The sequence below is a fragment of the Equus asinus genome, chromosome 9 (genome assembly GCF_041296235.1).
Source record: "Equus asinus isolate D_3611 breed Donkey chromosome 9, EquAss-T2T_v2, whole genome shotgun sequence".
Classification (NCBI taxonomy): Eukaryota; Metazoa; Chordata; class Mammalia; order Perissodactyla; family Equidae; genus Equus; species Equus asinus.
The window spans coordinates 86,958,713-86,983,636 of record NC_091798.1 but is presented as its reverse complement, the minus strand read 5'-3'; the positions used below and the strand labels follow the sequence as shown (position 1 = coordinate 86,983,636).

Here is a 24,924-nt window from a genome sequence, read left to right as displayed (position 1 = left end):
TCTAGAAAATGGGTGGAGGCTGAATGAAAGTTCTTCTGTCTGGCCCTCCCAATACTCAGAGGTTTGACTAGAGAGACAGAGAAACCCAGAGTGTCCTCTGGTGACAGCATCCCCCATCAGGTATTTTTAAAAAACGAATGTTTCTACTAGAGCAGAACGTTTTAATAGAAACATTGATATGGTATGTAACAAAGCTTCTAAACAGAGACTTAGAGTCCTTTTTGTCTTCATTTAAAATCTGTTTTATTTTTCTTTCTGTGATGCTATATAAAATCGTGTCAACATACAAAATCATTCTAAGCCTCGCATTTTCTCATTTTCTCTGGATGAGAGCTTTGATTAGCTTTTTACAAGTTCTTCATTAGTAATCGGCTTGCTTTTTTGTTTTTGTTTTTGGCTGTTGTCTCTAATAAGTTTATGTTCTATCAAAGAAAGCTTTGAGGATGGTCTGAAATATGCCACTCTGTGTTGTGTTACAGAATATTACAGTTTAATATTCTTTATAAAATGCAACCAACAAGTGCTATTAGGATTACATGTTCATTTCTTCTTTTTGATGCTGGTGGCTGGTCGGCGGGGGCTGTTCAGTCTTATCGTCGTGCCTGACCTAGTTGTGCAGCCGTTCCTGTTTAATTAATAGACATTTACATAAGCTCTTTTTCCCTCCAGCAAGCTTTATAATGGTCTTGTTGGTTATCTCCTTTCACCCTGTGAAGTATCAGCAGTACTATTCCCATTTTGCATATCAAAATACAGAGAGATTAAATTATGTACAACAAATTCATAACTGAATAAGTTTGGGAACTCAGAGTTCTGGCATATTAATGGTGTTGCTTAAAGCAACAAGCCGTATAAAGTCTGTAAATATGTTCAAGCTCTGCTGTCTAATCCAGGAGTTGGAGTTGGGACTGTCAGCAGCCCTGGGAGGGAGCCCTTTGTAGATGGAGGCAGCGGTGGGAGAATTTGTTGCTGGACTCCCTCTGGAGCCATGAAAGGAAAGTTTTTGTTAGCAGAGGAGGTGGTGTCTGAGAACTATTGCTGTGATGTCTGTAATTTTTAATAAAAATTCTGGGAAGCCTGGGGGCTTCTGTGCAGCATATGAATTTGAAGAATTGTCCCTTTTTTTTTTTAAATTCACCTTCCCAAACACCATTAGAATTTTATTCCTAATTGTCAACTATTTTGGCCCCAAAATGTCAACAGGTGCAGCTAGAGCAAGGCATAGCTTCCTTTGGCTGCCTCTGCCCATCCCAGAAATAAGGAGAAATGTGCTGACCTTTCTGGGTAGTTGGACAAGACCTTCATTTCTTCCCCACATATTTTTTTTTCTTAAATATTCTTTCACTGTCTTTCTATCTATATCCTCAAACACTTAGAAAGGATAGACATCTGTCCTGGGTTATTTCTTCTTTCCCAGTCTTTTTTCAAAACTGTAAGAGAGGATTGCTCGCACTTCTAACGTTGCTTCTTTGTCTAGTATGGTTAGTGGTTATTTCCAGAGAATACTTTGGATCTAACAGGGATTGCCTCAGTCATTTGACAGCACCACTAACAAAACAAAAATAGACATTTTTTTCTTCTCCACATTTACAGAACTTCTCAGTCCTACTTAAAAGATGGAAGTCTATGTGTCTCTCACTGAACTCCCTTCCCGTTAAACCTGGAGTAGCCTCTTTCTGTCTTAAATTCTACCGCCACAGTCTTCCTTTCCCCTGCCCCAAGTTCTGCTCATCCTTTAAGGTCTGGACCAGATTAAACACCACATCTTCAGGAAGTCTTTGCTGCCCCCTCCCCCTACCAGCAGAAGTGACCCCTCCTTGCTCTGAATTCCCCTATTCCTGGATTTGTACCTTTTGAGTGGCCAGGTTCATAATCTGTTACGTATTAGAGTGATTTCTGTAACCCTTGAATTGCAGATGTCCTAATGGAGCATGAGGAGAGGAGAGGCGATGTCATATTTCATTTGACTCAAGTCTTTCTCAGCTCATGAAAATATATACTCTCTGTACTATCTGGTGTTTCCAACTGTAGGACAGTCAGCACAGCATTAGAGACACTACACAGTTATAGCAAGCATAAGATCTGCAGGGTGAACATTGTAGCTGAGTTCCAGGCCTCCAGGATCTCACCATGAGTATCATTCTGGGAACAAGTGGTCTTTCCATCCATGGAGCCTCAGGCCTGGGCCTCCTCTGCATCGTGGTTTTCCTTTAGTTTACTGGGGAGCTCCTCTCTGACCTCAGGTGCTTGCAGGCCTTCCTCAGGACGCCTTCCATCTTGCGTGGGGAGCATCTCATTTTCTGCTGATGCCACTGTGATCCCTACGCAGTCTTGCCGTGACGGTGAAGCCTCCCCATGCTTCCTTTCCAAATGATGGAAACAAAATTCCTCCCCCAGAGGGCATCTTTCTTGCCAGCTTTTCTTGTTCCTGGTCACAAGTCCTATTAGTCCCCCCCCCCCACCATCAGGCCAAACAAGACTGCTGTTCCCCCTGGAGATCTGCTTTTCCATTCTCTTTAAAAATCCTAATGGAAGGGGAGTGAGTGGTGACACACTTACTCGCCTTTGGAACTTTCTTCCCTAGAGGTGCAATCCAGGACTTTTAGTACTGGGGTGCAACTGGACTATAAGCCCCAGGAGTTGAGGTCATGGGATGCTATTTTATATTTTCCTAATATCTAAAACTAGAACATAAACTCCATGAGAGCAGATTTTGCTTCTGTCTTGAGTATGCTTACATCTCCAGTGCCTAGAACAGTGTGCCTGGCACACAGAACAGACTCTGTAAATATTTGTTAAATAAATGAGTGGGTGGATGGATGGATAGATGGATGAATGTCTAGGATGGAGTCTTACTCACAATAGGTATACAGTGATGTTTATTGAATACATGAAGTAAAAAATACATGAAGTAATAAACGAGTGAATTAAATAGAAAGGCATGAGTTTACTATATATTTTAGTAGTTTTTGACTCTGCTTCTTAGTCTGGGTAACATACCTTAGGGGGATACAGTGGTCTGGCAGGGGGCAGGCTAACTCACAGAATTACAACACGCATCTCAGCGCATCAACTTTTTCAATGGTAATATTGGATATTATTTTTTATGTGGAAACCAATAAATAGATTTTAGAATATATTGCATAATTGACATAAGTTTTTAAAGTAAATTGCATGAGGAGAGTTACTCCTAACCATGCCCTCAAACTCTCTCCTTTATTCTTAGATACACTTTGGAGGAACTCTTTGAGAAAACAGATATGTATAGAAGTCCTTATCTGGGGACTCCTATAAATGTCCAGGAGGTGCTGTCCCTGGTTTTGTGCCAAGGAGAAAGAATGTTTCTCTCCCTACGCTGGCATAGGGGCCACTGGTGCCTTCCGCACAAATATTTCCCTTTATGGAACAGGCTGCATATGCCAATAACAATTTACTTTGGCACAGTAGGATGTCTTTGTCTATGCAGCAATCCCACAAATATTTATTGAGTGCCTATTGAGATGAAAGGCACTGTCCTGGATACTGAGATTAAAATAGTAATCAGAATACTTCCTCTGCCCTCAAGGAATTAGAGCACAGTAGAGCAAGACTCCTGCCAACAGTCAGTAACCTATACAGAACCATGTGGAATTAAGTAGTAGGTCTAGGCATGGGGTGCAGAGGGGACACAGAGAGAGGGCACCTAATGTAGGTGAGGTAGAAGCTGAGGTCTGTAGGAGAGAAATGGGTATCAACAGGTGAGAGAGGGAGGGAGGGGTTCCAGGCACAGAGAACGGCATGTACAAAGGCCTGGAGGCAAGGAAAAGAAAAAGTTTGGGGCACAGCAGGTAGTTTAATGGTAAAGTAGACATAAATATAGGTAAATATGTGGCTCTGTAATTCTGAATAGAATTTTTTTAAACATAAAAGTGATAGAAGAAATAAAAAGGAGAAATTATAGATTTAATTATCTAATATCGCATTCCACATCTGGATCATCATGAACAAAATTTAAAGACAAATGCCAATCTGGAAATAAAAAATATTTTGACTATTTCAGTAACTTCGGTGAGAGCAGTGGTTATCTGATTCTGTACCAGTGTATTTCTATTTGACCTGGTGTACGGCTCAGAACGATGGTTGAATGAAAAGAATCAGTGTCCTCAAAAGATACTACAGAGCTAATATAAATTCATAAGAAAACCAAACAAAACATATGGAGGGAAATAATAAAAATTAGTACAGAAATCAGTAAAACAGACGACAAATATGCTGAGAGATGATCCACTGAAGACTCATATGGCAGGCGCTGGCACGTAGTGGGCACTCCATCAGTATCTGTTCAGGGACTAAAAAGCAACAGAAAACGACAAACGTGTGTAGATGAAAAGACCTGAAAGGAAGCTCACCAAACGGCGATTAGATCTATTGGGCTGTTTTAGACTATTCTGCTTTTATTCTTTGTTCTTTTCTGTATTTTCTGAACTTTCTATATGTATTGCTCTTATAATTTCATGAAAATACGTTCATTTGGAATTTTAAAAAAAAGAGTTTTGAAGAGGTGGACTAGAGAGGATGGAAGCCGGGGACTGTTCTGGATGCCACCTCAGGTCGGTGAAGTGAGGAGGTGCCGGGTTGGAGCGTGGTCTCTGAGGAGCTCTGCCCCTCACCACATGGGTGACTTGAAGCATGATCTCTCTGATCCTGTTCTCCACAGTGGCAGGATAAAAGCCCTCCTCAAAGAGTTACTGGGATGGGTGACCCCGGGCAAAACTCTTAGTACAGTGCCTGATACTGTAGAGGCTCAAGGGCCACTCTCCCTTCCCTGCTTGAGGGGGCGGGATGTGGGCGATAGCCCTCTTCATTTCCAAGGGAGGTGCTCAGCGTGGGAGGCAAATTTCCTCAGTCTGGAATATGAAACTGGGTGAAAGTGTAATATGGGAAATTATATTTGTGCCCTCCTGGGGAGCCAAGAAAATTAAGAAATGAACCAAGTAACTCATCATATTTATTAGATGTAAGAATGAAGGTGCAGTATTATCATTTCCTTGTGATAGTCATATCTAACAGTTCTGAAACCAATTCAAAGTATTCATGTCAGACTTATTTTATGAGACATTTAACCATTGCTAAATTAAATTTCATAAGAGAATGTGCCTATATAACTCCTCTGGAGTGACGGAGATAGAAATCTGACCCATCGTTTCTATTTTCACGGAAAACCATTTAGCAGAACTTTGTTCCAGTGGAAGTGTTTATTGAGTTGTAAGCCTAGCACAGTTCATTGGCTGCATGTATTTCCACACTGACATTTTTCTCAGTGCAGATTTGCATCAGTTCATTAGTACTGACAGCAGATGGTAGCACTTTCACACAAATTTACCTTCTGAATTGATCTAAGAAATGTCACTAAAAAGATCCTGACAGTTTTGATGTTCTTCCATTTCTGAAAATGGTATATTAAACAAATAAGGTGTAGGATTTTAGATTTTTTTGAACTCCAGCACATAATTCCTAAACCGACTAAAGACACTTTCATCTTTGATTCTGGCTGTCTAAAGGATAAAGTAGAAAATACAGATAATCTTTCCTGATAGCATAAGCCTTAAAAAAATCCCCATTGCAGAAAAATGGCTTTTGGAGAATATTATCCAGATTGATTGTCTACACTGATCAAATGTCTCAAATTATTTGTAAATTCTCTACCTTACTTTGTCTGCATACAAATCATTTGGCTTGGAGGATCAGCTGATTGAATGTGACTGAAAATATAGTACTGGCTCAGGTCACAAGGCTAACTTTGAATTCTGTGACTTCTGCAGAATAGATATCCATAAGATTAACCACATTATTGAATTACAGATCCTTTGCTTTTAGTTAGGGTTAAATCATTATAAAATTATCAGACAAAAAGATTAATGTTTGCTAAGTGACTGAATAAGAGAACATATGCATTCTAATCACATCAGGCAAACTTCTAATTTTTCTACATTATATAACCATTATTATATTCTTATTAATTCAAGACCTTGTATTCAGTAGTCCTATGTATTTAAAGGATTTGAGTATTTTTAAAATTAATTTTCCATCTGTATTTGAAAAGTGATTAATGATTTGGTTAATAAGCCACACTAAGAGAAGCTGATATATTTGAGAAAGCATTGGGTGTTGACCATGACAATTTAACCATGTAATTAATTATGGATGCTTTTGACACATTGCCAGAAGAGTGGTCATGATTAACAACATGCTTAAAGGATTTATTTAACAAACAGAAGCTTTCGGGTTCTCCATGCTCTCAAAAACCACACTCTTACTAACATTCTAACAATAGGAACTCAAGTTAATTCTGACTTAATTTAGCTAAAATATAGCAACTTTGTTCAATATATTTCCATTTCCCCCCTCCCTTTGTGCTATTATTATCAGGTATATTACATCTATATATGTTATAAATACAGCACTACAGTATTATAATTTTTCCTTATGTAATCTTATGTCTATTAAAGTAATTAAGAGAAGAAAAAATACTTAACAGTCATATATCTACCATTTATGATGCCTTTTAGTTTTTCCTGTGGATGTGCATTATGCTCTGGAATCATTTCCTGAAAGACTTGCTTTAGCACATTTTATAAGACAGGTCTGCTAGTAAGCAATTCTCTCAGTCTGTTTCCCTAGGATGTATTTACATTACCTTCACTGTTGAAGGGTAGTTTTGCTGGATATAGAATCCTTGGTTGACAGCTCTGCGGTTTTCCCCCGTAACTTTGAATATGTCCTGTGCTGCCGTCTGGACTGATGAGACACCAGTCGTCATTGTACTGTTATTTCTCTTTGAGCAATGTGTCCTTTCTCTCTTGCTGCTTTTAAGATTTTCTCCTTATCTTTTGCTTTTAGCCAATCGACTATGAGGTGTCTAAGCATGGATCTCTTTGTGTTTCTACTTAGGGTTTGTCAAGCTTCTTGTAGATTAAATGTTTTTCATTAAAGTTTAGAAGTTTTCAGCCAGTATTTCTTCAAATATTCACCTGCTCTTTCTCTCTTGCCTCCCTTTCTCAGCCTCGTCTTATGTGTCACTAATACACTTGATATGGTCTCACAGGTCTCTGGGGCTCTGTTCGGTTTTCCTCGTTTTTTTTCCTCTTTCCTTCAGATTGAATAATTTCTATTCATATATCTTCAAATCCACTAATTCTTTTTACTGCCATCTCATTTCTATGTTTGAACCTATCTAGTGAATTTTTTATTTCTGTATGGTACTTTTCAACTCTAGAATTTCCATTTGGTTCTTTTTATAGTTTGTATTCCTTTACTGAGGTTACCTATTTGCAGAGTCATTATCATAATTTTTACCTTTAAACATAGTTTTCTTCAATTCTTTGAACATATTTATAATAGCTGCTTTGAATTCTTTGTAAATCCAACACCCAAGCCTACTCAGAGTCAGTTGTTGTTAATGGTTCTTTTTTTCCTTAGTATGTATCGCACTTTTCTATTTATTTGCATATCTCATAAATTTCTTTGAAAACTAGACATTTTAGATAATATATTGTAGCAATTCTGGATTCCAATATTTTCCCCTCAGGGTTGTCTTTTTGTTGTTGTCGCTATTGTTTCTATTTGTTTGTTTACTTTAGTAACCTTCCTAGGCTTTATCTGCAGAATTTGTCTCCACTGTAAGTGTGGCTGCTGCTATCTCTGTGATTTTGTTTTTCACTCTTATTTTCATGTTTTAGCTTGTTTCCCTTGGAGTCACCCAGCTATGTCTGCATAGCTTGCTGGTTAGCCAATGATTGGACAGAGGCTGTGTTCAAATGCCTCAAGCCCATAAGGCTTCCCTCCTTTACTAATGGATGTGTGTGGGGGTTGGAAGCACATTCAACATTCAGATGACATTCGAGTAGGCACCTGCTTTTACTTTCCATCAGGCCTTCTGTCTTGCCCTGCACCTGCTCCTAGTTCCCAGTCAGCCAGGCACGCCTGGGAACTTACCTAGCCCCTCCACAACTGTCTTGTCTCCAGAATCTCCCCATTAAATTTCTGGCTGGTCCACTGCTTGCCTCAACTGGGGCTGCAACATCTGGCTAGCAGAGCTGCAGTTTTTTCTTTTCATTTAGTACCAATTTTGCTATTGTTATTTTTTATTTATTTATTTTTTGGTGAGGAAGATTCACCCTAGGCTAACAAATGTTGCCAATCTTCGTCTTTTTTTTCTTTTTTTTGGCTTGAGGAAGATTAGCCCTGAGCAAACTAACATCTGTGCCAGTCTTCCGCTACTTTGCATGTGAGATGCCTCCACAGCATGGCTGACAAGTGGAGCAGGTCCTTGCTGGGATCTGAACCCATGAACCTACGCCACTGAAGCAGAGCATGTGGAACTTTTAGCCACTCGGCCACAGGGCTGGCCCCCGTATTTTGCTGTTTTTATTACCTGTGCCACTGGGTGTAGTTGTTGCCATCTGTTGGAGATCAAGTCAGCCCTGCTGGCAGCACAGCTATTGGTTCTCATGGTCAGCTCCACTCTGGTAGAACTTCCCTGTTGATGGAGCGAGGGTGGAGCTGGGAGAGGCTATGGGAATGTTTCTAGGCAAGAAGGCTGCAGACTTTCTGTGTCTAACTTGAAGTTCTGGCAGCTTTTCATGAATTAAACACTTGTCACATTTTTTATTTGCCTCTTGTTGATTTCCACAGTCCAGAAATGATTGGCTTTTGACAATTTTGTTCCATTTTATACTTGTTTTTTGGGGAGAGGATTTGCTGATCTCTTCATTTTACTATAGCTGGAAGTCCACTCCTATTGTTATTTATGTATGAAACATTTCTTAAAAGATTACACAAATATGCCTTATAATAATTCCTATTTTAAGTTGATAAGCATATCATAGCTTGACTTTTTAAAACTAAAAGCATCTTACCAAAACAATATAGCTTTTACTTTAAAATCAAATTTAAACTTTTGATTTTTAAAGACAGTCATTTTGTTTTAATATCTTCTGTCTAGTTACATAGATTTAAGTTCTTAATATAATGAAGAATAGAGAATTTTAAGTTTTACCTTTTTTCAGACGGCCAACCTGCATTACAGAAATGTTTAAGCTTTTTTAAAAGCTCTTCTAAGGCATGAAAGTCTCTTTTTTTAAAAAAAAGGTGTTCACATGAGCATTACCATGCATTTAATTTTATTAGAACTTAATGCTAATGTGACTTAATATGATTTAAATGCTAATATGACTTTTTTATGTTATTTGAAGGACAATGAATATTAAAATCTTTTAGGTTACTGAAGTGTTTTTGAAGTGCATGGGCTTTTATTTTAATTTAAATTCATTTAAATTATTTTCCATTAATTTGTCCTATATACCAATATATTGGTAGCACCAGTTGCCATATATACCTAGACTTTTTCCTAACTCAGATTTCTCTTCCCTGTGGTTATAATCAGTTGTCAAATGTTCCTAGACATTTAGATACCAGGCAGTGATGTTTTTACCATGCTGAATAACTCTATGTTTTGTTTGATGAGGTTAGATATTGAAATTGGCCTTTATTATGGGGTATCACAGACCATATTGTGGATGTCTGAGTGTTATTATCCTTGTCTGTTTAGATATCAATGGGTTGACTAATAATAGTGAACTAAGTGCTTACTATGTGCCAGACACTGTTTTGAACACTTTTCTGGCATTTTCTTATTGAAGGACCACAATCAATCTATGAAATAGATGCTATCATTAATCCCAGTTATTAGATGAGGAAACAAAGACATAAAATGGTTAAGTGGTTTGCCTGAAAAGCTCACAGCTGCTAACTAGTGGAGTAGGAAGTGACTCCAGTCTTAACTGCAGAGCCCATGCCTGCTCTTATTCACTTGCAATATGGACTGCGTAAAAGATGACTTGTAGAAGTCAAGTCCAAGTCTTTACTAAGCAGCATCAAATGAGCAGAACTGCAGTGTGACATTGGGCTACATCTGCTTAGGAAATGATCCCCTGGACTTTAAGTCTGTCTGTATCCAAGAGTGGATATATGTTATACTCTGATATGGTTATTCTTTTGGAGTCTTGTAAAGGTTCGGCCATAGTCCTATAAGGAAGAGGCAAGGTCTTGACAGTGTTATAAAGCCATTCTTCACAAGAGTCACCAACTCCTTAAGGAAACTGAACAGTGAGGGGTTAAGATTCTTGGAGGACACTCTTGGTGGTGGCTGTGAGTGCTTCCATCCGCCATGTAGGCCAGGAAGGGAAGGCCCAGGCAAGATCTCTTCCTAGTATCTCACATGACTCCAGTGGGCCTGGGAGCCCCAGTACTGTAACAGTTTGGATCTTTAAGAGCCCATAGCTTTGCGTGTTAACTACACTTTCAGTATTTCCACACTTGTGGTAGAGTCTTGTGTGAGTAGTCCCTTCCACCTCAGCTACAGGAAGCATGGGCTCGAGTGTTTAAAGCTGGAGGAGTTGCCCCATGAGTGTGAAAGTGACCAAGTGTTCAAGGCACACCAAAGGGAGGGCGAGTCTTGGAGAGGAGGGGAGGCTGCAACCCTCTAAACAGTAATTATTTTAGTGCAGGATAATTCTGAAATCCTTTTGCATTTCCTACGCATGTTTCCTTGCTCATTTCCCTTTATGACCTTCTGCCTCCGACACTTTGTCCCAGACCTCTGCATGGTTGGGTTTTTCTTGCCATTCTGATCTCTTTAAAGATCACCTCTTCAGTAAGGGCTTCCCTTTCACCAAATCTAAATATCACCACAGTCCCTCCAGAATCATGTTACCCTGTGTTATGTCATTCATAGCACTGACTATTATTATCTGGATTATCTTGTTTATTTATTTGTTCTGTGTTTATTGGCTGTCTCCTGCACTGGAATGTAAGTTCCATGGGATCAGGGACCCTGTTTATCTTTGAGATATAGTGATCTCTATAACTATATCCAAAACCGTTCCTGGCAGACTCATAAGAGATGATCAGTAGGGATGTGCTGAATTAATAAGTGTTAGTTTAAGGCAGGTGAGGGAAGCCAGAATCCAGTTGGACAGGAGGACTTGCTATAGACCTGACACATCTGGCCTGTGACACCAGGGTCTTGTCCGGAAAGGGAATGAGGCGTAGGGTGAGCTGGAGAGAGGGAGCCCAGGCTCTGCTGTACCAATCAGGTCTCTGGGCAGAGACATCTGGAGGTGGCACTTGGGGCGACATACACCGACCCACACCCAGTGGATACCTCAACCCTCACCACACACATACACGCCAAGTCTCCACACCTAGTGTCTCCAGTACAAGTGGAACTGTCCCTCCCATTTCTTGTGGGTGGTGTGTGCGCTTGTGTGCAGACATGAAAGCTTTCGGGTTGGCGGGTGGGGGCTGCAGGGCCAACCACACATAATCTTCCCACAGACAGCTCTGAGTGCAGCTTCTCCTTGGACTGGCTGAGAAGAGGAGAAGAAGCCAGGAGAAGAAGCTAGGCAGCACGTAGTCCAAATCCAGCCTAAGACTTGTTTTATTTGGCCCACGCCATATTTGAAAAAAAAAAAAAAAAAGTGCCAACACTTAAATTTAGGAAGTTTTACATAAAAATCTGGATTTCTAGATTATTTTGACAAATGGGAAGACCTGGCACACTAAACCTGCATTCCCACATGGCACAGTTGGCTGGAACAGAGTGGCAGGCACAGCCTCGGCTGGGTGCCTTCTCTGGTCTCCACAGTCCCCATCACCTGCTGGTGTATTTAACTGGCCTCACTCCTTCAGGTCACCTGCCTGGTCTTCATAGGTATTTGCCTTACTCTAGTTGGGCTGCTACAACAAAATAGTACCGATTGGGTAGTTTATAAACAACAGAAGTTTATGTCTCACAGTTCTGGAGGCTGGAAGTCTGAGATCAGGGTGCCAGCCTGTTCTCATGAGGGCCCTCTTCCAGGTCACGGACTTCTCTGTGTCTTCACAGAGTAGGAAGGGACAGGCGAGCTCTCTGGAGCCTCTTTATAAGGTCGCTAATCTCATGCCTGAGGGCTCTAGCCTCATCACCTAATCACTTCCCAAAGGCCCCACCTCCTAATACCACCACACCGGGAATTAGCATTTCAACATATGAATTTTGGGGGACACAAACATTCAGATCATAGCCATATTTGAGTTTGCAATCTCTGGCAACATGGTTAATCCACAATGTAAACGATCGATAAATATATCATCAATAATTGTTTTTGTGTTGGTAGAATTTGTGCAGAGATCACTCACCATGTCGAGACCTTCTAGGGCTCCCACTGCTTGCCAAATAATGTCCACATCCCTAACCTGGCAGCAGTCTGACCTGCATCTTATATCCACTCATTCTCTTGCAAAGACAGTAGAGTTCCATCATATGGCCTTTTCACTTATAGAAACAGCCCTATGAGCTTGGGAGAGACGGAAGGAAAGAAACTTAGAAAGAGAGACAGACAGACAGAAGTAGAACAATTTAAATAATGGAGGCTATTCTCCCCCATCCTTTTCTATCCACTGAACAAGTGCCCATTGGCACTGAATGCACTTAGGCCTGAAACAATTAACATGTTGATAAAATTCATGTAGAAAAATGTGCAAATGATTTTGGTCCCCTTACCACTAACAAAGAAGTGAATGAAGCACATTGTTCAGATGGCGGTCAGGCTACTGGACTTTCAGACATCCTTGAGGAAAAACTGAAGAATAATTCGGCCAGAGAGGAACGCTAGCTGACAAAGAGTTAGATGGAATGGACAAAATTTATCGACAGTTCGTGTCGTGTAAACAAACCACGTGCCCTCCTGTACTTGATGACACCTACCAGTGCAGAACTCCTGTCGCCAGCTTCTTTTTGTGTTTGGATTACAAATTACATTTCAAAGCTGAAATCTCTCTGTCTTAATTTAATAACTTGGAATTTAAAACAAAGCTTTATTTTAAAGCAGTAAACCAGATTATGTGTTTTAACTCTTTCAATGTAACTCACACTGGCAATCCTGGACCAACTCTGATTCTTACAGGAGCATCCAATACTTGGGCAGCCCTTTTTTGTACTTCATCCCTGCAAGACGAATGAATTCATGACTCCTGTGCTAAAGAATTCTCGAAAAATCAATAGGTAAGAAATACCATCAAGATACATTGGCTTTTACTCTTATTTTAAAAGTATAAATCTTTTTATGTGACTTTAAAAGCTAAGCTGAAAAAGAAATATTTTTGTAATAATAATAATGCCTAACATTTATTGATTTTTACTGTGTGCTCGGTGCAGTTCTAAGTATTTTATATATATTAATGCATTGGATTTTTATAAGGCCTCTGTGAGCTAAGTTCCATGATTTTATCCAATTTACAGAGGAGGAAGCTGAAGCACAGAGGGGTGAAATGACTCTGCCAAGGTCACACAGCTCCTCAAGTGGTGGAGCTGGGATTAGAACCCAGGCATTTTTGCCTTGGAGCCATGCTCTGAACCAGCGCACTCCACTACCCTAGCAAACGCTGCGCATTTTAAGGGTAAACTTGGAATCATCAAGGGGAGTCAGGGGCCCTAGTGCCATGACTCCTCCTTAAACTACCGTAGTGAGGGATCCTCACAGTCTCTTTGGACCTTGAGTCCTTATCAAGTAGTGGGCCTGGCATTTGGAAATGCCAGGATTCTGAGCGGTGGGCACACATCTTTGAAGAAAGCCTCATTTCTTTTACTGTTGGTAGCTGATTTTCTACCATTCATCCAAACTACAACGAAAACATTGGAATCGCCTGTATTTTCATTGTTTCCCAGGAACGTCAACTACATCACGTCATGGCTGAGCCTTGTGGGGCCAGTTGTTGGGCTGCATCTACCTCTGAGTTATGCCGGAGCAGCCTCTCAGGATGAATGAAACGTCAATCAACAAGGTAAAGAGAAAAGCCTGCACTGAATATTTTGCTGTTAAAAGATCCTGGTATCTCAAAGATACATCGAACCTGGTGGCCCCACCATATATTAGGTCTGCTTTCATCTCTAATAGGCTGAACGTTTTTTAATTTTCCAACCAACCAGCACCAGTCATCTAGGAAGCATTTACTTTGCCATAATAACACTCACCCAACTGCAGGACTGGCTGGTTTTATTTTAGAACTGATATTCTTGCAATAAATCTTTACTGCTCAGTTAACTTTCCTTTATTCTCTTGGCTTTCTTGTTGTTCTTCAGACTCTTCTACTGAGCCAGAGAGCTTAGAAATGTGGCATGAAGAGCGCTGGAGTTTACGAGGCCGACCCTGGTTTTAACAGGACCAATACCGTGCAAGATCTCAGCTCTCCACGATTTTGACATGGGTTTTTTTCCCTTGGAAGCAAATATCTGCAGCAGCTGACCTACTGTGTGTTTAGAAGAAGCACCTCCAAAGGCACAAATTACTTTAAATAGCACAAAATGAATCGAAATCAGTAATAGAAATACTGGCATCATTAGGGCACTTCCAGGTCATTCTCTCATGTCTCTGAGACTTGTTTTCTTCATCTTTAATATGAGAATAACAAGCTACCTTATAGGGGTGCTGTGAGAACCATGTGAGATCACTAATGCACAAGAAAATATTGTAAAGTGTTATACAAATATTCATTAAATGCTCACCTTTCTTATATTTGACTATTATCCACCCAGTCTGTCAGTAAGTTTAACAGCCAGTAAGGTATTAAGAGGAACCTAATCTGGAAGAACTTTTGGTTTTAGGATGCTTGTTTTGTTTTTCACTTTAACTTGCTAGGGGCTGAAACTAAGATAAACACTCATTGGCTTTTTAGAGCATCTAGATTCGTGTCTGTCCGGGAGGGATGCACTTTAGAATCACCTGAGGATCTTTTACAGGTACAAACGCTGGGCGCCACCTTCTCAAACAGGTGATTCGGCGGCACGCGCTCCTGGAGAACCTTGTGTGCCATTTGTTTGTACGGCTTTCGTCTCCCAACAGGCCTTTTCCACTTCTGTGTCTAGATCCAGCAAGCTGGACTTTCTTCCTAACTCTTGTCCGGGCACTGCCCCCAGACCCCGGAGAGGAAGAAAGCCTAGGAGGCGGCCGTTGGCGCGGCTGCCCACATTGGGGATCCTCTGCTGGCGGATCGCGGAAAACCCACGCGCTTCAGGTCTGTGGGTCCAGGCGGATCCCTCACGGAGGGAGCGGAAGGAGAGGAAGGGTTAATTCAAACTGCTAGAAAAGCCAAAAGTCAATGTGAAAACGCTGAGCTGCACGTATTCTTGCTGGGATGAGAGCCTGCTTACATGCTGGCTGGGCATTTTGGCATTTACCACTTAACATCTTTTCAACTTCTGCAAGGGATTTTCCCCCGCTCTCCCTAATGTAAACACAGATTCTCAGCAAGTCTTTTCTCAAGCCAGGCCATTTCTGGGGTAAAAAAAAAAAAAAAAAAAAAAAGGAAAATAATGTGTCATCTGGATAATGTACTTGTCTGAAAATATTAGTTATGTTTTGCTAACAGATTCTGAGATGATAGTAGTTTATGAGTTTGGGGCCAATGTGTAGTTTTTTCCAAAAAGTTAAAAAATTTTTTTTTCTGTAATTGATGAAGACCTGAAAATTCATCCGTGGCAGAAAAAAGTTCTGAGGAGCTCCAGTAGGTGGTGGAAACCTGCCTCGCCAGAAAGATCCCTCTCCTCAGGCAGCTCTTTTTTTTTTTTAGAATGTTTTTCACTTGAACTTTTAGGGGTCCCCCCCTCCACTGGCTGAGTGGTTAAGTTCCCAGCTCCGCTTCTGGGGCCCAGTTCGGATCTTGGACACAGACATGGCTCTGCTCATCAAGCCATGCTGAAGTGACGTCCCACATTGCACAACCAGAAGGACCTACAACTAGAATATACAACTATGTACTGGGGGGCTTTGAGGGGAAGAAAAAACAAAAAGAGGAAGACTGGCAACAGATGTTAGCTCAGGGCCAATCTTAAAAAAAAAATTGTTTTTAGTTGATAAAAATTTCCATTTTTAAGAATGCAGTTACATAACAGACTGTTATCCCAACCATTCTAAAACATTAGCAAATATTTTGTTTTGTCAAAGTAGCAGTTCTTCCTGTGCAACGTGGGGATTTTTCCTCTGGCTTTCCTCTCCAGCTGGTAGTGTGCAAACACCTTCAGTCAGAAGTAGGGCTGGTTAGAGCTGCTACCAGCCAACCTCCTTTTGGGGGACCTTGGAAAAACGGCTTCAGCACTTTGGTCCTCAGTTTCCTCCTTTGCAAAATGAGAAAGTTTAGCTGTGAGACTTGTGAGGCCCTCTCCAATCTTGGGTCTGTGAAATAGGGAGAGGTCTAAAGATCTCTGCTGTGAGTCTGATTAGCTGCTAGCTGTGTGACTTGGGCTAATTTTCTTAATCTCCTTTAGTCTTTTGCCATTTCTATAATAAAAAGCCCACAACATTTATCCCACTCTCCTGACAAGGGCAGAAAGAAGAACAAAATGGGCAGGAAATCTGAATGTGCTTCATAGCCAGCATAATGCTGCCTGGAGTCGGGGATCACGAGTAATTGGTCGGGATGCTGGCATACCTAGACCTTCTCACCTCATTTCATGCCTGCCTCCTCCCCACTGCAGATGGGCTCTTGACTGGGCTCTTGATCATCCTTATCTGATCATTGCTCATGCCGGTTCCCACTTGGAAAGGCTTCCTTCCACATCCCTCTTCCCAATTCTCAACCTAGTCTACAGCATTCACGGGTTTACAAATCTCTCTCTGACCTCCGCAGCCCCCCCTGGTCGGCCTCCCCCTTCATTGCTCACGGTATTTAGTCATAGTAGCATTTAATTGTCTCTTATTCACTCTGATTTCTTCCCCTTCTATAACGGATGGTAAGTAACTTACGTACTGACCCATTTTTGTCTTTGGTACGTTGTACGGTGCGTGCACAGAAGAGTGGCTGTTTCCACTCCCCCCCCCCCCCCCCCCCACCCCGTGAGTGATCCGGGGAGCTCTCAGTCTGGGGATTCAGGCAGGAGGACTAGTTCTTTGAGCCACCAGTGGAGGGGCAGAGGCTGTGTTGATCATTGGTACCAGCCTACAGGCCGGAGGTTAAAAAGACAAAACCACCCCTCAACAAAAATTTATTAAAATAAAGAGAAAAAAAGAAGTCAAAACTGGGTTTTTGCATCCGTTTCTCCCAAGATAGGTATAGTTTTTATTCATACTCTTTTTTTTCCCCAAAGATTGGCACCTGGGCTAACAACTGTTGCCAATCTTTTTTTTTTTTTTTCTGCTTTATCTCCCCAAACTGCCCCCTGTACACAGTTGTATATCTTAGTTGCACGTCCTTCTAGTTGTGGGTTGTGGGATGCCACCTCAACGCAGCCTGACTGGCAGTGCCATGTTCGCGCCCAGGATCCGAACCCTGGGCGGCCGCAGCAGAGCACCCGAACTTAACCACTCGGCCATGGAGCCGGCCCCTATTCATACTCTTAAGATAGTAGGAAATGGTGGTCTGCATTATCAAAACCAGCTCTTATGTAATTCAGAGGGCCGGTATTCCAGAGAGTTGGGGTTTTTTAAGATTAAAATTTGAGAGTAAGAATTTGCCAATATTTGCTTCAGCAGATACTTATTGAGGCCCTGTTGTGTCCTGAGCTGTCGGCGGGGTGCCAGGGCCAACAGGGCCAGCAAACGGAAAGACCTGATCCCGGCTCATAAGACTGTCACATCCAGCAGAGAAGATTCAGGGACGGAGAGACACGTGCTGTGGCGGAGGAGTGGAAGGTTCGCAGGAGAGGAGTGCAAGTGGAGCCATGAAAAATGGGATTTAGCCAGGTCAAGAGTGGAAGCAAGACCTTGAAGGTGTGCATGGGGAAGTGGTAAAGAGTGAGGCTGGCTGGCAGGACCAGGGCCAGGTCTGGGGGAGCCTTTATTGCCACACTGAGAATTTGTATTTGGCCTGAAAACTGCAAAGAGCCACTGAGGGAATTCAGGTAGAGGTGTTAAAGTGACTTTATTTGCATTTTTGAAAGAACCTGTGTTTTTAAAATGACTACTGCACATAACCCGTCACACACGTGCTTTGTCAGTTTTTTCACCAGCAGGTACTGGCCCACAGGCTTGAGAACGTACAGGAGTGCAGAATTCTCTGGGAGTATGCCAGGGATGCTTTTTGATTTTTGCCTAGGGCTTCCTGCGCAAAATCTGCCAGTGTCCTGAAAAGCCTGAGTCCTGGCTTTGTGTTGCCTGGGGCAAGTCACTGCGCTTCCTGAGCCTCTGTTTCCTAACGTATCAAATGGAAGGAAGTGTGTTAGATCTAGTAAAATCAATGTATTGGTTTATGACCAGTATTATATATATATATTTTTTAATGAAATAGAATATGTCTGGGAAAAACATTCCCCATGTTTCTCCTTTACACTCACAATACTACCACACTCACAAACCTTCTGACACTAGATGTATGGGTTTTCCACACATCAAAACAGTCTGCAGCATCAACTGGGTGTCCTATAATTCAATCCAGTTCTGTCAGTTCTGACAGTATGTACCTGGAGTTAGCATCAGATCCTGCAGGTTCAGGGTTCAGTCCCACAAGACTTAAGTCACCAGTCACCTGTGTTTCTTTCTTTTTTTTTTCTGTGAGGAAGATTGGCCCCGAGCTAACATCTGTTGCCAATCTTCCTCTTTTTGCTTGAGGAAGATTGTCACTGAGCTAACATCTGTCAATCCTCCTCTATTTTGTATGTGGGACACCACCACAGCATGGTTGATGAGTGGTGCATTGGTCGGTGCCCAGAATCCAAACCCGTGAACCCTGGGCCACCAAAATGTAGCACGTGAACTCAACCACTATGCCACCAGGCTGGCTCCAGTCAACTGTATTTCTAACTGACCAGTTATAAATCGGGGTTCCCATGACTCCCTCCTCGGGTTTAATAAATTACTAAATGGTTCATGGAAACACTTATGTTTACTGGTTTATTATACAATACAGGATATAATAAAGGATGCAGATGAACAGCCAGAAGAAGAGATACATAGGGCGAGGGCCAGAAGGGGCCTGAGTGCAGGAGCTTCTGTCCCCATGGAGTTGGGGTGTAGATGTGTTCACCAACCTGAAGCTCTCCGAACCCCGTACCTTTGGGATGTTACTGGAGGCTTCATCACATAGGCATGACTGATCATTAACTCCACTTCTATCCCTCTCCCTTCCCAGAGGACGGAGGGTGGGGTGGAAACTTCCAAGCTTCTAATCATGCCTTCGTCTTCTGTGACGAGCCCACATCCAGAAGCCCACCAAGAGTCCTCATTAGAACAAAAGACACTCCTATCACCTAGGAAATTCCAAAAGATCTAGGATCTGTGTCAGGGATGAGGTCAAAGACCAAATGTTAGAACAAAAGATGCTCCTCATGCTCTTATCACCTAGGAAATTACAAGGGATTTAGGAGCTTCCAGACATACAATTTCTCTTATTCCACAAATACATTTTTAAAAAGTGCATTGCACATAGTAAGGGTATTATTGTTTTGTGAAACTTTGTTTTCAACTCCATATCTATATATATGTGCAGTCTATAGCTATGGGTGTGTGTGTGCATGCTAGGTTGTGATGCAGATGTATTTCTAACTCCAGGCAACAGAGATTAGAAAACTAATGGACAAATAAGCTCCTTTCCAATTCTAAGACCCTCTAGTTCCTTCTTTATGCTGCTGACCAGTAAGTTGCTGAAGGTTGTTCTAGAAGGTCATAGGAAGGCCTTAACTATTGTTGTGTCCGTGGCACTGGGCTACTTTAATATGCACATAGGTCCCCTGTAGCTACCCCTCTGGATTTTTATAGGGCTTGTCTGTAAAAGTGCACTCACGTTTTTATTCTTAAATTTGGTAGTGTTCTTTTAAGCGGTATTGTGATGCGAAGCCCTTGCTTTTATTTGTTATGTATTGTCAATAGCGACACCTAGTGGTGAAATAGCTCCATTGCAAGTATTGTGTATTCCAGACCCTTAGAGCTGAAAGTGATTTTAGAGCGCCAAGGTGATCCCAATTTGTGAATTATTAAAAACAAACTGGAAACTCACATGTATATCTACATTCAAATAGACTTTACAGGAGAATGAATAAAGCGTATGGCTGTGTGATGATTTCTTGAATTACTTTGAAGCTTTTCAAATACCCAGAAATCACAGTTCTAACTGTGAGGCAGAAATTTAACAAAGCGTGGCCTGACAGGTTAGTGGGAAGCCATAGTCCAGTACATCTACAGCCTCTGGTGCCTTGTTATTTACACGTGCATGCCAGATCTTCAGGGTTAGCACGGTGCCTGGCCCTTGGTAGTACTCAGTGCATCTTCACGGAATGTTTGTGTGCGTGAGTGATCACTGGCTCCGGGAAGGCTCTCACGGTCCCCTTTCTGCACGCGCCGGGGATGGGGCCTGCTTTCCTCTTTTAGGAGCTGCCGCCACCCTAGCCTTTGAGATGATTTCTTCCCCTGACAGCAGCTGCAGAGTGGGATGTGGCCTCCTCAGCCCCCTCCTTCAGTAGATTCAGAGAGAGAATACCCAGGCTTTTCCTGCGTGTTAATAGGGAAATGGTAAATAAATGTGGCACTGTATGGCAGTTAAAGGGAATGAATTCAATTTCCATGTATCAGATGGGCGGATCTCATAAAGAGATCGTTGAGTTAAACCTAGATGCTAACTATGCACGCAACTTAACACTATTTGTATCAAAAATACACCAAGACCACTCAATTTCTATCGTACATGGACAGCATACGTATGTACAAACATAAAAAATGCTCCAGAAGGCTCTTTTTATAAGGCTACACTTATCTATCCATAGACCATGAAACTAAAAATTCATTTTTAAAAAAGATTTTAGTCCTCATAGATAATTTGGAAGACACAGAAACATTTGAAGGAGAAAATTTAAAAATCACTGAGGCGTGCGTCACCCTGGGTAACCGCAGTTAAAGTTGTGATGTACTTCCTCATACTAGTGTAAACGTATTTCAGTAGGATCATTCTGTAGATGGTTTGACATCCTGATTTTTCCCACTTAACATTATATTTGCAACATTTTCCCATGTCATTTAATGTTCTTTGAAAAAGTAACTTAAAATGACTAGTATTTCTTCTACATCACAATGTACCAAATAATTCTCCTATCGTTGGACTTTTAGGTTGTTTCTCATTCTCACTGTTCATTCTACACGCAGTCACTGAGCACTTACTTCCTGCGGGTCAGGGTCTGGGCTAGGGGGTCAGTGAGCAGCGGGGCGGCCGAATGCAATGCCTGAGGTCTGTGTGCAGGAACAGTTGCTCATGGTCTGTGTCTACGTTACACTGTTACTAAGGGAATGAACAGATCAAAGGCTAGGGAATGTCTTCTTAAGATTTTTGGTTTATGTCGCTAAGGCTATACCATTTACATTCCCAGCAGGAGACTGTGTTTTACCATTGCCTAAAATCTTTGAAAATAATCTTATTTTACTATGCTTTTATTAATGAATTAAGCATACTTCTCTTCTAATCTTGCTAAAATTGGCATGGATCCTCAGCTTCATTTCTTCCTGGTGTGTCTTCTATTTCTCAGTGCTCCTGGGGTTAGTTTCCCAGCTTCTTTATTGTCCACTTGATTACCCCCCACCTCCGTCTCCTATCTGAGCTGACTATCCATCTGCTGGTTCTGGTACGTCCAGAGAGCATGGCAGCTAAACACTTAGGACGTGTATGTAATTAAAAAAAAGTTATTATGGAAAATTTCATAATACTCAAAAGAAAATAGTACAATAAACGTCGACATACCTATAAATCAGAATCAGCAATTACCAAGATTTTTGCCATATTTGCTTCATTTAACCCTTTTTTCATATTTAATATTTGCTCAAGTATTTTAAGGCAAAATGCAGACATTTTGTCATTTGTTTTTACAAGTACATACTGAACATTTTTTATTTGATCTATTCTGTCAAGTTTTACCCCAGTCTTAGATGTTAAAACATCTTTGGGTTTTTGTCCTCTGCTTTCACTCCTGATGGTCGGGCTTCACACCCTCCTTCTGATTCTGCATTTACCAGTGACATTGGGGAACTTTTCTCTAAAATGGCCAATTTCCATAATTAGGTCAGCTGGTGCCGTCACAGCAGAATGTGAAATGTGCATTTTGCAGGTTCTGCAGACTAGGTCATCCGTCCACAGATCCTTACCACATCGGGGACATTTCACAAATATGCCAAATCACAGACAACTTCTCACAACTGTTCTCAGTTGTGATTAAGATGGAAAATTATGTAACGTGACTAAATTGCTCACTTTTGTACTAATTTAAACAGTAGCTGGTTTCTTGGAAAGAAACTCCTTTGAAAATCTGAAAAATGTATAGAATCTTTTTTCAGAAAAATGTATGTGTGTGTATATATGTGTATGTGTATGCATATACACACATTTATATCAGAAAATTCTGCATACAGTTTCAGGAGGTTCCTAGACCCTCTAAAATCTAGATCAAATCCTAGATCAAGACCCTTGGTCAATAAATCCCATTCACAATTGCTTTCTTCTATTACACACACACACACCCCATGTTATGTCATGGGCAGGAGAAAGAGGAGTATAGTGACACATATAGAGTGAAAAAAACCGACCTAATTAAAAAACATAAGAAAATGTGTAAAATACAGAATGAACAAAATCAACTACTGCATGCTGGAATTAAAATTCTAAGGCAATACTTGGAACCTATTGGGAAGCTAAGCACCGGGGGAAAGTGGTCCAACTTACCTGCAAACACACACAAGCAGAGCACCTGAAGCTGTAAAGCTATATAGAAAAAATATATCTTCTTATAAACTCGATAAAGAAACTCACAAAGCTGTTGAGAGAAAAAGATATGATAAAACAATCTATTTCGTGTCAGTTTCCAAAGCAGGTGTTAATGGACAAAACAAGTTTCAACAAGTAACATTTCCCCCAACTGTTCTCAGCTGTGATTGAAATGAAACCCTATTTAAAATGTGGCTCACTCTGCCCACTAGTGTACAGATATAAACGTCAGCTGGTTGCCAAAAGAGGTAAGGAAGCATTATAATGTACTCATTAGCATCTACACTTATTTGAAAATTCGGTATGTTCAGTATACCCCACACTTTTAACCCAGCCAAGTAACATGACCCCTTGTTCTGTTTCTAATTAACCACAGTGAAAAAGGTTTTAGAAAGCTAGACTTAAAAAAACAAACAAAAATTTCTACACTGGGAGTAGATTAGAGAATTCATGTCAATAACTTATTCCCACAGATAATCAACTGGATCACTGGTAAGGACCCGCGGATGGAGGCGAAGGGCGATCTGGGGCCCCGATTCCCTCCTCTCCGTCCTCAGCACCAGAGCTGCTGTTGGAAAGCTTCGGGTCCTCCGGGAAGCAGAGTGCTTAAAGGAAGGGACTTCCGGGGCTCACAGCCTGACTGAAGTTCTGAGGGCGGCGTGAGCGGCTCCCTCCTTCTGAAGATACACAGCGCATATTGAAGGCGTGACAGTCTGAATGAGGTGGCGACTGTGTGTGTGCATATTTGGAAATACTGGCTATTTGTCACTCATGAGTCCCTTCACATGTGTCACTCTAAAAATGATTTTCTCCGATGAGACAATTTATGCTTAAAAACATTCAATTGTTAAATGTTTCAATGCTTTGCCTAAAACTCCTGTGGTGACGTTACCATGACAATAAGTTTTAAAAATTCATTTCTTTCCCTCACATACTAACAAACATAACATCACTTTACCAAATAATATGGACAGAAACTGTGCTAGAAACTAAGAATGCTCAGTACAACGTGCGAAGGCAATCCCCTAACTACAGTGCCGTAAGAAATGTGAGTTAAGACTTGGATGATCCATTTAAATGGATTTCACAGGTTAAAAAAAAGGTTGGACAAGTAGCTGTTAGTGAAAAATTTATCGTAATATGGCAATTTATGATCTTGGTCTCTTTTCCCAACTCGGTACAAAGCCAATAAAGAAATGTGAGCTACTCTGACAACCTTGAAACAGACTCCAGGGGTGTTATCCAGAGCGTGACCATTATGACCAAAGCCTAGGGTGAAACTCAGGAAATTCATATATACAAAGATACACAAATTGGTCTAGTTATCCAGTAGGAACTGTCTGTCTGAGCTCTACCAAACAATAAAAGGGAAAAACTCCACATATTTGAGGCATTGTGTTTCCTTCATGAAGTTTAGATTTTTGTCAGAATATCACTAACTAGTGTTTCACTATTTCCATATAAACACACAGAAACGTACTGATCGTGTAATACTACCCCTTTTCCCTTCAAACGGCACAAAACAAAAGCTCTTAATAAAATACCCACGTGCATTTATGCCGGAACTGGCTAAGTCGCTACCTGTAAGGCAGTGTTTACTGTTCGGCAATGGGGTAAATCTGACAGGAACAGTTTCATTTAGAGGACAGACTGTTTTTCGGATTTCAGCTGTGCCAACTGCTTGGGCAAACTATTTCTAAAATACTTAAGAACTAGCTTTTTTTCTTTTAAAGATTGGCACCTCAGCTAACAACTGTTGCCAATCTTTTATTTTTCTGCTTTTTCTCCCTGAATCCCCCCAGTACATAGTTGTATATTCTAGTTGTGGGTCCTTCTAGTTGTGGCATGTGGGATGCTGCCTCAACGTGGCTTGATGAGCAGTGCCATGTCCACGCCCAGGATCCGAACCAGCGAAACCCTGGGCCGCCAAAGTGGAGCGCATGAACTTAACCACTCGGCCATGGGGTCGGCCCCAAGAAGTAGTTTTGGGCCTCTGACTTGTAAGATGAGGTGGCTGGACAAGGTTAGTAAGTGGGAGCAGCACTGGGGTGGCTATGTAAGGACCGCGTGAGAGCTTGTCAGCAGACAGATTGCTACTGAAATACCCTGAAGACTGTTTCCCAAAGGTCGGGAGTATCTGTAGTCTAACAGACGCCTTAGGGAATTCTGACAGTC

General features: G+C 41.4%; 1 protein-coding gene across 4 annotated transcripts in view; it reads left to right on the top strand.

Moving 5' to 3' along the window:
• ATG10 (autophagy related 10) overlaps nucleotides 1-14,592 on the top strand; it is a 208,478-nt gene extending 193,886 nt beyond the window's left edge. For all 4 annotated transcript variants that reach the window (XM_014857026.3, XM_070517844.1, XM_044777905.2 and 1 more), the window contains 3 exons: nucleotides 12,987-13,084; nucleotides 13,748-13,863; nucleotides 14,162-14,592. In XM_014857026.3, the coding sequence (XP_014712512.1) occupies nucleotides 12,987-13,084; nucleotides 13,748-13,847 (198 nt within the window). In that variant the 3' untranslated portion in view covers nucleotides 13,848-13,863; nucleotides 14,162-14,592. The remainder of the gene's footprint in view (nucleotides 1-12,986; nucleotides 13,085-13,747; nucleotides 13,864-14,161) is intronic.
• Nucleotides 14,593-24,924: the final 10,332 nt, after the last annotated feature.